The 17,891-nt window shown below is 40.1% G+C and overlaps 1 protein-coding gene across 6 annotated transcripts in view; it reads left to right on the forward strand.

Annotated features, from left to right (window-relative positions):
- MLLT10 (MLLT10 histone lysine methyltransferase DOT1L cofactor) overlaps nt 1–12,903 on the forward strand; it is a 136,913-nt gene extending 124,010 nt beyond the window's left edge. For 4 of the 6 annotated variants that reach the window (XM_055806257.1, XM_055806254.1, XM_055806258.1 and 1 more), the window contains 7 exons: nt 333–487; nt 2,310–2,498; nt 2,892–2,980; nt 3,106–3,467; nt 8,006–8,108; nt 8,882–9,094; nt 11,242–12,903. In XM_055806257.1, the coding sequence (XP_055662232.1) occupies nt 333–487; nt 2,310–2,498; nt 2,892–2,980; nt 3,106–3,467; nt 8,006–8,108; nt 8,882–9,094; nt 11,242–11,310 (1,180 nt within the window). In that variant the 3' untranslated portion in view covers nt 11,311–12,903. The remainder of the gene's footprint in view (nt 1–332; nt 488–2,309; nt 2,499–2,891; nt 2,981–3,105; nt 3,468–8,005; nt 8,109–8,881; nt 9,095–11,241) is intronic. The other 2 variants (XM_055806255.1, XM_055806259.1) reach the window with 1 other exon arrangement.
- Nucleotides 12,904–17,891: the final 4,988 nt, after the last annotated feature.

The raw sequence follows: 17,891 nt of genomic DNA on the forward strand, positions 1-17,891 counted from the left end.
TCCACATACAAAAGTTTCCTGCTGTAGAAGTATGTGTGGTATAATTTAGTACAATGCTGTTTGTCAGTTGGGTATTGTTAGTCTGTATGCAAGAAGAGGTTATGTGCTTTCTCAGTGTAAATTCTTATGCTGTGAAATATTATATCTTCCTTTTAATAAAGCCTTGTCAGAACCAGGAGTTCTTAGTGATTTTGATGAATTAACTTGGTCTCGGAAGTCTAAGATATGTAGGTGGTAAGGGCTGATACAAGGTAAGAAACTTCAACAGCCTTTTACTAACACATTTCCTTCCATCTTTTTCTTTAAACAATTAATTGCAATATTTTCAACAGGTCTCCTGTAAGCAGCTTGCAGATTCGCTATGATCAATCAGGGAACAGTTGTGGGGAAAATTTGCCCCCAGTAGCAGCCAGCATAGAACAACTTCTGGAGAGGCAATGGAGTGAAGGACAACAGTTTTTATTGGAGCAAGGCACCCCTAGTGACAGTAAGTGCTCACATTCTGTTTATTACTGCTTTTGTTAACTGTGTTACTCAGAACTGCCATTCAGTGCGCGTCCAAGAACTTTTTAAAAAACTTATTTTCTGCTGTGAATAGAAATACAGTATAATTGTAACATAATTCTTAATCCGGCACATGGCTTCAATAGATTATGAAAAAGTTCTCTAAAATTATCTCCATTTTTATGGATGGGGAAATTGTCATGCAAGAGGAAGTGACTTGCAGATCCAGCTGGTCAGTTGCAGTGTTTGGAAATGAATTCTGGACTTTGGATCCTCTACTGTAAATGGTATAGTGCAGGTCCCCAGTTTGCTTTATATTATGTGATACAGATTGGCATATTAATCTTTTTAATGTTGTATTTTTCATTTTTTAATCTAAACCGCCTACTTCTGTTGCTGTTCTAAAAAAATATTTACAAATCTTAGGCAGGTGTCCTACTGGGCTTTCGTATCTTTATTATGTTCTGTGTTTCTCAAGAAATTCTCAAAGCAATGAATATGTTAAAAACATACTTGATGAGTAGATCACTTGGATCTCCATATGCAACAATATATCAATATCAAAGGCGATTGAATAAATTTTAAAAAATATTTTTTAATATCAGGTTAGGGGTTGTGTCATATTTTATTGAACATGTTTGTCTTCTCATTGGTAGTGTAAAGTGGTATCTAGTTGGTATTTTTATGAATGGTATCCTGACAAAAATGCTAATTGTGAGGAAATTCATGCAGGGATAATCCTTTAAACATGATAGCTGGAGGACAGGTTTAGCTAAGTCTTATTGCATCTCATTTGGGCTCACTGAGGGTTCCTTTGTATGTTCTTGAAGAGGAGGGATAAAAGCTAAATCCTTGGGAAATGACCAGATGTGCCTATACCAGTAGACTTATGTCTGTAGTAGGCCCAGAGGTCATGTTAAACAAATACAATTTAGAATTTTAAAAAAAATGGCTATCCCTGTGGCTTTACAGTCACACTGTAATACTAATGGGGAAATCCAAGTTCTGGAACCAAACTGGAGTTTCAGAAAACTGTGCTTGGTAAAAATCAGGTTAGTACAGAAGATGATGCACAAAAAGGGGTGGTAACTGCAGTGCTCACACAGTGCTCCCTGCCGGGTGCTTTGTAGATTGCCACTCAAAGCAAAAGAGAGCTCCTGCTCCCAACAAGGTGGTAACTTCACGTTGGATGACATTTTTTTCATTATTTCTGTAAGTTTATGACTCGGTGTACAAGGCATTAAAGCAGAAAAAATTCCCTTTTCACAAACTTGCTTGTTTTTACATAAATGCTGTTAGTTGGCTGCATTGTTAGTTGAATGTATATTGAATGTAAGCTGCTTCTGTTTTGATGTGTAAAATTTCTAATACTGCAGTTGAAATAGTTCCCCCCCCCCCCCCCCCCGCTCCCCAACAAAAATGTATGCAGTTAACCTGTGTTACTTAAAATAATACTATTTTAATATTCTGGTTTGGGGATAAGTTGTCTTGTACTGCTGTTTGCTTAGAACTAATGTCGGCTCTAATAATGCAGTTTTATCTGTATTTAAGCCAGGGTGCAGATAAATTGCAAAATCACTATCACATGCTGTGTACTTTTTTCTGCACTTTAAGTTACACAAGATTGATCCTAAACCTTTCCACTTAAAGTCAAATTTCTGTAATGTGTGTCTCAATTTTATTTATATTTTCACATATGACTTCATGCTAGTCTTAAATGGTAATACAGAATCTTTTTAAAAATAAATGTGTTAGTCATTCTTTGAATGTGGTTGTGAAAGGTAACACATGCATTTTTACCTTAGTTTTAGGAATGCTTAAATCATTACACCAACTTCAGGTTGAAAATAGGCGGTTAGAAGAACAGATAAAGAATCTGACCGCTAAGAAGGAGCGGCTTCAGCTACTCAATGCACAGCTTTCGGTGCCCTTTCCAACAATAACTTCAAATCCTAGCCCTTCTCATCAAGTACATGCCTTTCCAGTACAAGCAGGTAAGTAAAGGAGAGTATTAAAATAATTTGAACATGTATTTATATGAAATACCTATTTCATCCACATATGGCATTGGTGGGAGATGCATATACACGTAGGTTGAATATAGACTAAATATTTGTCGATGTTCAAATGTTTAAAAGTAAATTGGCAGATTTATATGAACCATTCCTACTTCAGTGCAGTTTTTCTTTTACTCCAGTCTGGAGCACATCTGCTTGAATTGATTCACCAATTATTTAGTTAATATTTTACTATTCAGCAGTGATTTTAAGGTTGACTTTTCATTTTCTATGTTTACCTTTGACATTATTTTGAAATAACTATTCTGAATCTTTTTACACATCACAGAAATTTAACCACTCTGTGTTTTTTTGAAATAATTACTTTAGCACCTAGCACTGATTCCTTGAACAGCAGTAAAAGCCCTCATCTGGGAAACAGTTTTTTACCGGACAATTCTCTTCCTGTATTAAATCAGGTAATCTTTATGTGTTTCTTCTAAATTTAAACTTGTTACAAGTTAAGTCATCATAGGCCTTCCATTGTGCTGTTAGGTGAAATTTTATGCAGCCGAGCGGGTTTTGTTGTTTGTTTTTACACTAGGAGATAACCTCCAGCGGACAAAGCACCAGCAGTTCATCAGCTCTTTCCACTCCACCACCTGCTGGGCAGAGTCCAGCTCAGCAAGGCTCAGGAGTCACCGGAGTTCAACAGGTCAATGGTGTGACAGTGGGGGCACTAGCTAGTGGTATGCAGACTGTAACCTCCACCATTCCTGCAGTGCCTGGTGTGGGTGGAATAATTGGAGCACTGCCAGCCAGCCAGCTGGCAATCAATGGAATTGTAGGAGCTTTAAATGGGGTAATTCAGACCCCAGCAACAATATCACAGAACCCTTCTCCTCTCGCTCATGCAACCGTGCCACCCAATGCAACGCATCCTTTGCCAACCACGTTAAATAACAGGTAAGAATTTATTGATTTTATGCTTTTCCCTGATAAACCCTGCTGTTCTTCAGCTTAGCTATGCTTTTTTAACTGTCTTATTCGAAAGGTACTGTTTCTTCCTTAGCGTGTAATTGTCAGACTAGGCTCTGCTCCTGATGTGTGAATGAAAGTCAGAAGGATTTAATGGAAGCACAGATAGTCAAGTTAAAGGAGAGATGCTTTCTGTTTAGCTTTTGGGAATCCTATGTCCATTTATTCCTGTTTTTTAATCGAGTCACATTCCCAAACAAACGTAATTATGTAAATGTGCTTCAGTTCTTTTTTTAGTTCAGAAAACAATATTCTTTGTCTTGCCAATTGTTCTTCCAGGATTAAAGGAGCACTGGAAGGGCTGCCATTTGTTGCAGTAAGAAGGGGGGAGAGGGAGAGAAGAAGGGTATGCGGTCACGTAATTAAAGATGTAATAGGCATAACTAACAGAGTAGTGATACAGTTGCATGGTGTTTTCATTTCTCTGCGCCTGACTCCAAAGACAACAAAATCAGTTTTTCAAGTGGTGGTCCTAAGGATTTTTAAACGTGTAAAAAGATCCACGCTTCAGTATTTGTAACAGCACTTCCCCAAGACCAGGTATCCTCAGTAGCATAAACTGGTGCTGCTTGAGCTGCAAGGGAAATGGGTAACAAAAGGAGACAGCTGCTTTCCAGGAAGGGGAATGGTTTGCTTGGTCTGGAAGCATTTTGGGATAGAGCAGAGCCTGGGCTTAACTCATTCTCCCTGTTCCCCTTCCCCACACCCCTTGTATTGTCCTTCGCTTAGGAAGAACTACAGTTCTGTGTAGAAAGAGATGCCTGCAAATAGAGTGGATTACTTGTCTTTAAGTAGAGTTTATTTTTGGAGACTATGGTGGATTACCCACCAGAAAAGGCGTATGTGATTGGAGTGATGCAAGGGATCCCTAGTTTTGTAGCTTCTTTTCCCAGTTTCTTTCTTTGCTGTTTGGCAGCTCCTGAATATTTGTGTGCTGTGTCATTGTGCGGTATTGCTTCAACAGGCTCATAAAACCTGATACTTTCAAGCGTAACCTGTTGTTTTGATGTGCTACTATATTTTTACTGAGGAGATTGTGTTTTTCATAGTTTATATCATAGGTTAAACAAAAGACATTTCATTAATGAAAAGTTACCTTCTTTCCTGACTATCAGAGGTCTGCTGAAAACACGAAGAATTTGTGTTACTCTCCCCAAAAGTGGGAGGAGGAATGAGAAGTGCTAGCCAAAGTCAGTATAATGCTTTCCACTTTCAGGCAGTGCCAGAATATACCAGTCATACTGCTGTTTTCTCATGGTATTGTTAATACACCGCTTATTTATTTCTGACTTTTTATATTGCAGAAATTATTCTTTTTTTATTTTTAATTTTTTTTAATATTCTTCTTAACTGCTGTAACTCTTGTGTGTGTAGCTTAGTAGTAGACCACTCCAGTTCACACAGAATACTGCAACTAGTATCCTGTTCCTAAGCTTCATGCTATCTTTTAGCATAGTCTGGAATACTCCAATGATTCCCCATTTTCTCCTCCAACAAGCTTATGCTGTACAACACTGCCACCATCTCAATTGCTCTATTTCTGTTCTTGCATAATCTCTTTCTCCACTGCTTGCTCGATAATACTAATTGAATACAAACATTAATCTTAAGGTGCACTTCTCACACAATTCTCTGCTTTTAATGACCTCATCCAGCTGATTTGCTGGGGCCCCTTCCTTTTTGAGGTGTTCCACCACTGCCCCCATTTTCTGTGAGTTTTCACTGCTTCTAGTTGTATATTTAGAGGGAAAAAAAGCTCAGGCTGAGCAAGCACTAATGCTAATTAGTGATAATACCATTTTAGTAATGACATGTACACTGCTTATTCCTGTTTTTTCCATTACAAACACTTCGGTGAAAAATATAAAAAAACTTCACTGGAACTAAGTTGTGGAGAGGCTCTGGTATGTTTTTGGACGAAGGAAAAACAACCAAAAAAAAGTATTTTCCATTGGTTGAGATTATTGGTTCTTAGAGTCTAAGGACACCATTTATTCCTGCCACTCTTCTTGTTCTATTGAGTGCTATTTCAGTGGCAAGTAGTTGACTAGTTCTTTAATGTTAAATTTCTCTAGGTATCACTACTCTTCAAACTGTGTAAGTGGGAAGGTTAAATGGTAACAAGCACAGGCAGGCGTGGAGGTTTGCTACTGTGCTATTGCACGCTCTGAACCTGGGTAGATCACATAATGGTGATCAAGTTTGGAGGGGGTTTAAATCTGTATGCGCAAGACGATGGAAAGCCACATGAGAACTCAGTCCTACTTTCTAACTTCTCCGTGCTGTTCTGTAATTAAAAGACTTCACAAATGTTACTTTTAAGTAGCAACTTCCAGGAACTTCCCAAGCTTCAGAATCTTGTTTGCACAGTTCTATGTGAAAAGCAGCTAGTTACTCACCAATACGTGAGGACTTCTTTACGCATATTGCCCTTATTCATATCTTTACCTGTGGGACATAGGGAGGTGAGAAAACACTGATTTGCACACTGCTGTTTGAGAGAGTTTCAAATTATAGGTAAAAGAGCCTACATTCACTTGGCAGAGAGGGATACTTGATCCTTTTCTGGGAAAAAGATGGCTTAATACAGATTGTTAGCAACCTGGAGATTAAATGATTTGAGGAAAAAGATAGGATTCTTTCTTTACTTTCTCGCAACCAGAGAAGACTGTAGGATGGAGAGTTTCAGACTGATCATATACCTTTTAATGAGAAGCTAAAAAGGATTAAATTTACATTGCAAGCTGATCTGGTTTAGAGAAAGCTCTGTGGTGAAATCCCATGAACTGCCTCTTCTGGGAAGCTCAGGAGCTGCAGGGTTTTGTTTCTAGACAATTAGATCTCAGCTACTGGCTTGAGGGTGTTTTCTTCCGAGTGCCAAAGCATTTGGAGAGAGGAAGGCAGAGCGGATAAAGAGAAGGGAGGACAACAGCAGAAAAAAGTGCAAGGGTAAAACATGATAGAGGAAAAAAGAATGATATAAAAAGAATGAAAAAAAAGTGGAGAAGATTCATTTCAGTATAGAATACAGAAAAAATGAGGTAAAAAGAGAAGAAGGAAATAATGGTAATAGTCAAACTGAAAATGCTTATTTTTTGCAGATGTTATAAATATTTTTGATAGTTGAATTTAAAGTTGTTTGAAGGAATTTCAGTTAATCTGTGAGTGTCACTGTTTAAAAGTCAAATGCACAGGAGGAATCTAGGAGTTTCCTTGGGTAGATGAAGTGTCATCTCTGCTTTCAACAAACAAACGTTGCTAGCAGTTATTGGGGAATAAATAGAATGATGCTGTCCCATTTTGTGTTCTGTTACGTTAAATCCCTGGTGTGTGTAGACCTGGAATATTTTGTGGAGTTGTGATTATGCAGTTTTTACCTGAAATCTAAATTATTGTAGCCTAATTGTGGGGATTTGTGGCTGATTTAAGTTAATTTAATTCCTTAATATCTATCACAAATAGCAGTCCTGTCATCCTGTTGGTCATCCTGTGCACACCTTGCTGGTACTAGTGCTGTGCATTCACACAATAAACGCATCTACATTAATAGATAATCTTTTAGTGTGTTTTGTATTGGCTCAGGTTGCAGCTCGGTTCCCACAAGATGTAGCTGATTGTGCAAGGACAGAAATGTACAGCTGAAAGGGAAATATTTAACCTTTCAATAGCAGGGTAAACCTATTGTGAAACTACACCTTGATAATTCAGTGGGTGTTTTAAACTAGTAAAAGCTAACACTGGTACCGAAAGATGAATCCAGCTGTCTTCCTGGTCTTCTGGTCCAAACCTCATGCTGCTGGTCTTACGTGAAGTGGAATAGCTAAGGAAACTCTTTATTTCCAGACCAGTTGTCAGTTGGATCAGTTCCCTGTCCAACTTCTGAAATAGCTGAAGAAAATTTTATGTAGGCTTGAAAATGAGGACTGGGAGCTAAGCAGCTGGCAAGCGCAGAGGCAGCCCGCTTCACTCCATGGCAGCATCAGTTGGCCCAATTCAAGGCTGAATGTTTGCTGAATTACAGACGAGGTTTGGGCAATATAGTGATAGATTTGAATATAGCAAAAGATGAGAATTAGAAGGAAACTAAGACAAAGTAAATGCTAGTTAAGTTTTAAAGGTTGGCAAGAGCTCTCTTAAAATATAAAATCTGGCCTTACTGTATAAAATATCTGAAAAAATGTAGAAATGGTAATTATTATCTGAGTTTAAAACAATGTGTGTGTAGTAGACTTACATCATAGGCAAGAGTTGCTGTTGCTCAGCATAAAGGAGACTGGGGTGGTGGTGGCAATGTCTAGATATGTATCAAAAACGCAACTGGACAGACAGATTTGACAATATGCAATCAAAATGCTAAATAGGAACTGTCTATTTCTATGCATCATTTTTTGTTTCAATGGAAAGCTAATGTAAAAAGTTCCTGTACTTTCATATAAACTACAGTATTACCCTGTCAAATCCTACAGTGCCTCGGGACTAGGATTACTTCCTGACCAACAAAGACAACTTCTACTCCATCAACAGCACCAGCAATTTCAGCAATTACTAAGTACCCAGCAACTCACATCAGTAAGTTTTTGAGTTAATTATGATTTGTTCCTCTATTGTATTCTAAGGCATGGATAAACTCAGTTTAATACAAATCCTAGAAATGTGTTTAACTTGTTTAAATTACAGATCTTGATAACACTTGGTTTTTCAGTTGCTTCAACCTTTTTGGATGACAGTCATGCTAAATTACAGGGTGTTACTGGGCTGTGTGTATTGCTAAAAGAATCATTCCCTAGTGCCTTGAGTCACATTTTGTCTAACATAGACCTGGGGCTGAGAGACTTTGTCTCTCTCAGCATCAGCTCTGGGCAGCAGAGTTTGGGACCATGTATGGACTCGTTACATATCCTAAGCTATTCTCTGATTCCACTAGGACTCTAGCAAAAGATTTTTGGGTGTCGTCTCATGAGCTGTCTTTGCCCTGCAGTATTCATATAGGCCATGGAGTAATTGGTTTAACTGTATGTGGTGTTAGTTGTGTAGCTTCAGTACTTTGACAAACGTGGTTTGACATTCTTCTCGGGTATGTTTCTTCAGATAAAGGCCTGACAAAGCCAGCAGGCTTAACTGAACTTCTGCTGAGCTACTGATTTCAGGAGATTTTATAGGCACTTCTGTTTACACAGTCTTGTGGAACTTCGTTAGCGCAACCTAAATTAGCTGGGATTAGGTTAAGGGTTGCACTGACTAAAGATTGGCATAAGCAAGAACCCAGGGAGGAGTTATTTTTCAGTAACTAATTCTTGATTATTTTTTTTTCCTTCTCTCTCTCTCTCTCCTCATTACTCAAGGAACAACATCAGGCCCTTTTGTATCAATTAGTACAGCAACAACATCACCACCACCAACACCATCAGTCTGAAGTACAGCAATTGCAGATTACGGGAGGAGCACAGATACCCATAAACAACTTACTTTCAGGCACACAGGCCTCGCCACTTAATGCAGCTACTACCAACCCATTCCTTACAATTCATGGAGATAATGCAGCTCAGAAGGTGACAGTAAGTATATTTCTCACCTTGTTTTTGATGTAGTACCTCCATGAGGTAACTAGAAGCAAGTTATGTGCCTGTATTCAGAACTCAAGGAGGGTGTGGGGTTTTTTTTCTTTATTTTCTTTATTCTTGAGCCTTCAGCTGCACTTAATGAGGTTCAGAACTCTGTGAACTTGTAGTCACTTACACCTAACGTGTCTGATGCGCACTCCTGCTTCCCCGGATCAGGACACCAATCCAGTGACCGTTGCCTTCCTCTTGTAATTACAACTGCAGCCCTAGTTCTCTTCACCACACCTTCTTCCCCAACTTCATGTCCACAATTTTGTAGATCGTTCCTCTTATAATCTTAAAAAGTTTGTCCTGGACAGGCCTCAGTCCCTGGGAAGCTGCAGAGATTAATTGATGACTTGAGAGATGAAGAGCCCGTTGCTGGGAGGGTGAAATACGTAATAGGAGAATGGGCCATGTGTATCTTGGTTCTGGTGTGGGAAGAACTGAGAGGCTGTACACAGGGAGGCTGAGCAACTCCTTTGCTTGACACAGTAATAACACCTTTCCTAGACAGTTAAGGGAACAAGGTACGTTCTTCTGGCAAAGATGTTCCCTTCTCTTCAGTGTTTGCCCATAACCTCCATCTCCAAGATGGAAATTCTTTCTTCAAGGAGTCAAGAGAATAGATTTAATTCTCTAAGGGTCATACAGTTAGGAGAGGATGAAGGGGAGGAACATGTGGAAACTTGTAAAACCAAAGGATGAGTAAAGCAGGAATACAGAGTTCTGGCGTGTGTTGGAGAAGACGTCACGTGGCAGTAGCAGTGAAACAAGGGAAGCTTGTTGGCTGTGGCAGGTGGGAAACGTTAGGGGGATAGACACCGGTCCCCTTGCTGCTCCCCACTCCTAAAGCCTCCAGCTGCTTTAGGGGCATGGTGGTAGAGAAGGACTTAGGCAGCTGGGCTTTTGTGGTACCTCCCAAACATAGGGTGAGGCACAAAACATAAACCATGACTTTTCCAGACAGTTTTCCTGGAAACGGCTCCCTTCCATTCAAAAATGTGGGCATTTACTTTCATCATGCTTTGTGCATGCTCATTGCAAACTGCAGGGTTCCGGTAAGATCACGTTCTTTCCCGGTCACCGACAGTCAGAGCAGAAGTGCTCTGGCAGTGTGGGGGTTTGCTCAATGCCTTGCCTTCATTTAGAAATGTTCACAATCTGTTCTAGTATGTTTAAAAGTTGTCTCCCCTCATTTTCTAAAAATTAGTATGGAATTGAGACCCTCTCTTTAGTTTACATCAGAAGAGGCTCTTCTATATTGTGACCTTATTTTTAATATTTTGAAATGGCTTTTACTGGGTTTGGACAGTGTGACCGGGCAGCACTGACATATTTTACAAATATGCTGTTACATTTTCAGGTTTTGTTCTTCTAACAGTTAGTTGTAAACAATTCCAGGAAATCTCAGAACATCTTTTGAACCAAACCTCTTAGAAATAGATTTCTTTTAAAATTGCTTTTATGTCTTTTTTCTAAAGGTTAGGATTAAGGCAGATTGCATTGGATTGATGAACTATTTCAACTCCAAAAGAATTTTGAACAAATTCTCTATTTTTCACAAGTTTGAATGTTTTAATATCATTTCCAGCTGGAACAGGTTTTCAAGTATTTCTGAATGCTTAGTGAATGAGATGAGGGTTTTGTTCAGTCCTGTTCAATACTTGCAGGAAATGTCTTTGTGGCAGTTTATGAAAGAAAGATAATTGTGACGGGGGCAAAATGAAAATTGTATTTCTATTCTGACGGAGAAGTGTAGATTTCAGCCTTCTCCAGTAGGTAGAATGTAGCAGAGGTCCCCTGGTACTTGTCCTGACCATCGTGTAGTTCTAATGAAAGACCAACAGCGAGGAGCAGCAAGTCTTGTTGGAATGAAAGTAGCAGCAAAATTGGTGTTTAATGCTAGCCGTGATAAGCTTAGTATGATTTGCTTCAGTGTGGGACTATTCCGTTAATTATTCTTTTCTTACAATCCATGATTATTTTACAATGCAGGAGTTAATATTTAAATAGCTCTAGTAAATGTACCTCATCTGCTTTGTCATTTGTATGAATTTAATTTTACTTAACTCTGTATGCTATAATCTGATTTTTAGAAGTATTTTCTCTTACACAGAGGCTCAATGATAAAACTGGACCAGTTGCGTCAGAGAAGAGTTGACGTTTGAATGATAATTGAGAACTGCATGTCCTGCTGTTGGAGCACTTCATCTGGCTGCAAACTGCAGTATTCCTTTCTGCAGACTGAAGAAATGCAACAAGGAGCTCTTGCTGCACAGCAAAAGGTTAACAGTTTTCATACGGATATTTTTGGTAGGCTTTCATTTGCTTTCTTGTTGCACTAAAATGGATGTACTTTTTAATGTTTCAGACTGTGAAGTAGATAAAACTCTGCAAACCGTAATTATTTTGTCAGTATGATGGTACTAAGTACAAAATCAACCATAGAAAAACATATACTTGACTCCTCAGTCCTGATCTTACAGATTCAAAGGCTAGTAAACGGTCTGCGGTCCTATGCATTACTTTGGTTTCAGAGCGGTAGTTTTAAAAAGCAAACCAACCCCACCCGAGCCAGTCTGATCTGCCGCTGCAGTTGCAATATATCCTTTTAGACTAAGCTTGTAATGGCAGCCGGGACGTGCTCTTTGTTGTTTCTTTTTTTACACGCCTATTTTGCAGCCTGACTCATAAGGGAATCCACTTCTGAACTTTTTATTCCTTTAAGTTCCTGTTGTCATATAGTGGGAGTTTTTCCTGAGGAAGAATTACAGTATGGAATCCAAAGCTTATTAATTTTGGTGTAGGTTTTAGAGTTCTGAGGTTTTTAAAGGAACCAGTTTGGTTCCAGTGACAAAAGTTTTCTTACTAGATGAGAAGGCCACACTGGAAAGAAGTTTGTGTAGTGTTTGGCCTAAACCAAGTGCCTGTCGCTACCTCCATTTTGTTGAGATGGCTGCAAACAGCTGATCATGCACTAGATGTGTCCTTGTTAGCAGCAGGAATATTCTGTGTTGCACCAGCAGCCTTGTTATTCTGCCTTTACTAGAGGTGTTTATACCACTGTAGATAGCTCAGGCAGATTGTTACCTGGGTCACTTTTCGCTAATAAACTACCAAAAAAAAGTGAGTTAGTATTTCCCACTAAAATATACCAGTGGTTGAAACGGGTGGACTTGTGTTACAACACTTCTGACAGTAGCTGATCTCATGGCATGAGTCTATGCAGTACGGTGAAGGATAGTTTAAATGGGGGTAATGACCACTAATCAATATTAAGGCGGGAATTATTAGAGGAAAGGACCCAGCTGTAATTAGACCTCCACTGTGTACTTACTTGGAAGAACATGTTAATTCTGCAATATGTTTCTTAGTTAAACATTGCACAGTTCTTACCTCATTTCTGTAAATAAAGTTTTGTGAATCTGTTTTGTATTGTGAAGAATTCATAAGAAAACATTGATATTTTGATTTGTAATATTTCTAATTAGTAGATTTAATTGAAAAAGTAAAAATAATTTATTTTTATATGTTCTGGGGAATTTTTTAAAAATGTCACAAATCACTTTTGTAGATACTTTACAAAAGTAAACCAGTGGTTTATTTTACTTACTCAACCCACTGGTGGATATTCTGTAACAATTTGTACAGAAGGTAAGATGGAAATGTGCTGTTATTTTGACTAGATGTAAAATTCCAAGTGTATGAAAAGATATGTACAAAGCTTTTGTTAATAAACTTTAATGATGTTTATAGTTGTATACTGCTTGTGACTCTCATAGAACCGGAGTATTCCTGTTGGTATCACATGACAAGAGAATTTCAATTGCACTAAAAGTTATTACAACAAATTTTTTAAAATGTTTCTCATGCAAATTTTTGCTTTCAGGAGCCACTGATGCAGCTGCAATACTGCCCAGGGACTTATTTTGGTTACCGGCCAGAAAGGTCCAGTTGCAGCCCTGTGCTGTAGTCGTTTTGCTTTCATCCTTCAAAGAGAATTACTGTGAATCGCAGGAGTGAGCTGTTGCTCTGATGGCCCCAGTTCATTTTCAGATATCTCTGCAGAGCTCTCACCAAGTCGGGACAGGTTCTTTATCTACACCGTACCTGCATTGAGCTGATCTCGCCGCCTTTTGCTGTAATTTTGAGCTGGTTTTACAGAAAATACAGTGCAAGTGTTTTTTCCAGGAATTTTGCGTATTGCACCTGGAGGCTTTGGTAAACACAGGGAGGAACTCCCGGTCTTTCATTTCCCAGGCAGCAAGGAGGAACTTGACCCTTTCTGTACCGTCACTTGAATGTAAAATCCGAGGTCTGTGGCAGACGGGCTGTGGCAGACCGGTGATGCATTACGGCTTCCTCGCAATTTTTAGCCCCTTGCTAGTTGGGTGCAGCCTCGGGCTGAGATGAGCTTTTGGAACGAGCAGCACAGGAAGACGGTGTTGCCGTAGGCCTGTGCCATTTGTGTATTGTTCCATCTGCTCAAGTCCTGTGGACTGAATATTTTTCTTTTATTTTCAAGTGGGGAAAACTGTAGTCCTGAAAGAAGGTAGGTAAATGAGCAGGCTTAGAACTAACACCAGGGGCATGTGAAACCTCATCTGGCACAGCCAGGGGCGTCGCTGCCCTCCATCAGGCCATCAGGGCTAGAAAAAATTCCCTACACTTCTAGGGGTAGTGAATGTTTTATACTATTAGGTGAAGAGGCTCAGAGGACTAGGTATTTCTGCTGATTAAACCTACACACCATCTAGCCAAGCTCTAGCACTGGGTACCATCTGGCTTCTGGCTCTGTTAGGTGTCGCCTATTTGTTACGGTCGGTGATAGGAGAGTATATAGCATGTATATGCTGGGGCACTAGCCTTACACTTCATACTGGTAGACCTGTAGGTGAGGGAAGAAAAGCCCAATATGCCCACCAGCACGAGGCCTCCGGGAACTCCTGAGTGTCCCTTCTACTGGAGTCACAGACTGGAGGGCTTTACTCATGGATCTAAGATGAAGCCAAAAACTTTACCTGGTTGTCCTGCTGCAGTTGGAGCAGTTCCATTGAAACCAGTAAAAGTACCAAGTCCTGCTTTTTTTTCCTTGTGTTTCTTAGTATTTGAGAGACTGCCTGAACTCTGGTATTAGTCTTCTGGTAAGATGTAGAGAAGCGTGAAAGGGGCAGAGTTGGAAATACTAGTAAAACTGAGAAATTCAGGACATTCTTAAAATCTCAGCTTGTTAAGAGATTGGTGCCAGAAGCCCAAGATGGCAATGGATGTTTTACAGTACGCATAGTCCTGATCAACCGCAGGGAAATAACTGAGAAAGGCGACTTCTGTCATCCAAACGAAAATCCAATTCACTAGCTCTTTAAAGAAAGAGACCACATCAAAGCCAAGTTCACGTGAGGGCCAGATGCAGTCAAAACCAACCTTGTTTCAATGATTTTTCAGATCTTGACATCAAAGATGATGGTCTGTGGCTGATTTGGCACTGGTTCAGTAGAAGCCGATACTGCTGTCCCTGTGGAATGCCTCTGATGCCAAAGCAGCCCAAGCCACTGAGCTGGTCACTGGTAGCCAAGTCACTGGTTCCCGACCTGCCCTCACATGTGGGGAACCGCTCTCGGTTCAGTGTCACAAGAGCAGCACAGCCCAAGTCCACTGCATTTCAGAAGAATTTCATTTTAACAGGCTTTTGAACTTTCTGCTGGTTTTTTTTACCAAAATCCAGCTTTACTGACAACAAGCCTTATGGCTTACATGAGCCAACTAATACTGGACAGCCTATGACATCTCAAATCCTGGTTTTATCAACTTTATCCATTCAAGCTGTGTTACTCTTTCAGCAATATAATTGCGTAACATTAACTAACTGATTAGCCAGTGTCTGTTTTTCGTAAGTTGCACTAAACTCTCACTGTTGGTTCTGCCTTTAAAAGGCTCTTATTTAAGTCAAACACTCAATATTGCTATTGTTTTCAGACAGTCATCTCACAGAGGTCATACTGCAAAATCTTACCTGAACTTTTTTTTTTCCTTAATTCATACACTGACAGCTGTAAAGTTGAAAAGAATGCAGTCCAAACTCTTCTAGAACTAAATTAGAGCACTACTGACCTTTATAGCATCTCATCATACTCTACTCATTCACTTGCGTATGGTTGTCAGATGGCAAGGTTACAACGTTCTGATGCTTTAGCTTGACGTTTGGAAGGCATCCTCAGCACGGTACGGTAACCCTGCCCTCCCTGGCTGGTCTGCCCCAAATGCCACTGTCCGTCGGGTTTTGCCTATCCCGTCAACAGGGATGTGCAAAGAGGCTCCAGACAGGCTCGGATGTGACTTGTTTAGGTGCAAGTCACAGTACAGAAGCTACAGCACAGACCCTGTAAGACTGAAACCTTTTCATGCGCAAAGTTAAAGGCTCTTTGAGGTACAGCTCACAGCTGCCCAGGGAATTAAAATTATTTTGCTAGCAAGCAAATACGAACATTACTTAAAGGAAATGTGCATTCCTTGCTAGAGCAAAAGTTGGAAGAAGTTGCTTAAATCCCAAGCCTAGAGTGACCTTGATTTTCAGGGACAGAAAGCTTTAGAAAAACCAGCGTTGGTGGTAGATACCAGAACCACAAGGGAACAAAGCCTGGCTATGGCTCCAGTGAGCATCACATCTGACCTCAGTCATCACAGACTCGATCCACTGCCAAAAGGGCTGGCTGTCACCATCCAGCGCTCCGGCCCTTACCCACACCACCTTCCTCCCTGCAGCCAAATGTGAAGCGAGACTGGCTGGGGCCTGGACAAAGCTTTCACCACATCACTGCAGGAAGGCTCAGACTCCCTCCTCGGTGGCCGTCTCCGAGGATGTGCCTGCGGAGATTAGATCCACTGATGCTGGACACTGACTCACGTTCTCATCCTAAAAGACCGCCGCTGCCAGACTACTCAGTGTGAAACACCCTTCCACTTGCACACTGCAGAACCCTTCCAGTTCTTGACCATGGGACAGTTGGGCCTGCCACCCATTCAGAGTGCAGCTGCACTGCAGAAGAGGCCGATGCATTTCTCTTGCACAGCCAGCTTGTCTCTGCTCTCAGGCAGCTTGATTCTTCAAGCAGTAAGGATGCAATCTGTCAATTCACTTCCATCTAGGCATAAGGAGCACCAGTGATTAGACACTGACATCCATCCCTTCAGGTACACAACCTGACAAGTGTGACAGCACGGCACATGCAATCTCTGCCCATCCTTAAGGATCTTTCTTCAGATAAACTGTATTTGTCAGGAGCACTGCTTTAAGTTTCTCAGTGTCAATGTCCGTAAAAACAAAATACAAAAAACAAAAAACAAAAAAGAGAGAAAAGTTTCTTACCAGTAAGTGGTGCTCATCCTTCTTTAGTAGATCCCCCATCCAGAAAGGCTAGGGCAGAGGAAGCTGAAGGTGTTGGGCAGGCAGTATGTAATTATTGCCACATACACAGTCGTGACATGGGCAAGTCTTGAGCAGGTGCTCTTACATCTTAAGCTCTTAAAAGATTTCCAATGATAAAGGTGTCAAGGCCCTCCCAAGTCTTTATTATGTTCACCACTGGATTTTTTTGCCCCAGTATCTAGCTAAACTATTTCTCACTCCAAACTGTGCCCGTTATTATTCTTCATAGCCACCACAGGCATGTAACAGTTCTGTATTAGTTGTATCAGGGAGACGAGATCACACAAGTGCAAAGCTCTCCTTTTACATACTGGAAGATCTCTCTCTCCCCCACGACCCGTCTCTCTTGTACAGCAAATACCAAGAATTCCCTCTGTCCTTCTTAGCACATCAGGCTTTGTAGACTCTGGATCATTCTCTTTCTTTGCTGTCTTCTGGAAGTCTGCCTCTTCCTTGAAATGTGATATACCAAACCAGGCATACCATTCCACATGAAGTCGTCTAAATCCAGAGTGGAAAGATGATTCTTATCCTCACAGGCTATACTCTCCTGTTACTTGCTTTCTTTTTTTGAAACGGCAGAAATATTCCAATTACCCATCTAATTTTTCATGAACAATCCATCTCCTCCGTTCGCTTGTGCTGTCCTACCCCAGCCCTATCAATGCTCCACCAAGTTAATTTTCACCAAGTCACCTAAACATTTTAGCAGCTTTTCTTTGTAGCCAGTTCAATTACCTTGCTTTACAGCTGCAGTCATCTATCCTTGAGCATTCTGGATGGCTAATACCTTTGGAAAGTTAAGATTTCTGGGTATCTCTTGAAAATACCTCACCTGATCTCATTTAAGACTCTTCCTTCATAGGAGGTGCATGAGTAGCACAGAATTACTATTCAATCTGTTTAGTTTCCAATGCAGTTAACCAGTGAAGTTCTCTGTGAAAATTCAGAAGCGTTATTTTGTGTCTAGTAAAGTTGCTGTAGTATCATTATTTCTACCAACTAAGATAATTTTTTTATATATGACAAAAAAATATTTCCTATTGATAAAGGAACTCATATGGAATACTTATCTTCCCTGAATATTTCTTCCTTAATGTTTTAAGGGAATGGGATGAAGTTCTGTGAAATGCTGCTCTGTCACAAGCAAGACAATTGGCAGTTACTGGGAAAAAATCAACAGTGTAAATGGCAGAAAGCTGACAGATTTTCAGCCACCAACTTCCAATTTTGAGTTCAGATACATGATCCCCTGATTTTTCTTTTTAATTCTGATTTAAAGCTCAAAAACTTATTAGAATCCTGGTATTAAATCAGAATTTG

Source organism: Falco peregrinus, chromosome 5 (assembly GCF_023634155.1).
Source record: "Falco peregrinus isolate bFalPer1 chromosome 5, bFalPer1.pri, whole genome shotgun sequence".
NCBI classification, from domain to species: Eukaryota; Metazoa; Chordata; class Aves; order Falconiformes; family Falconidae; genus Falco; species Falco peregrinus.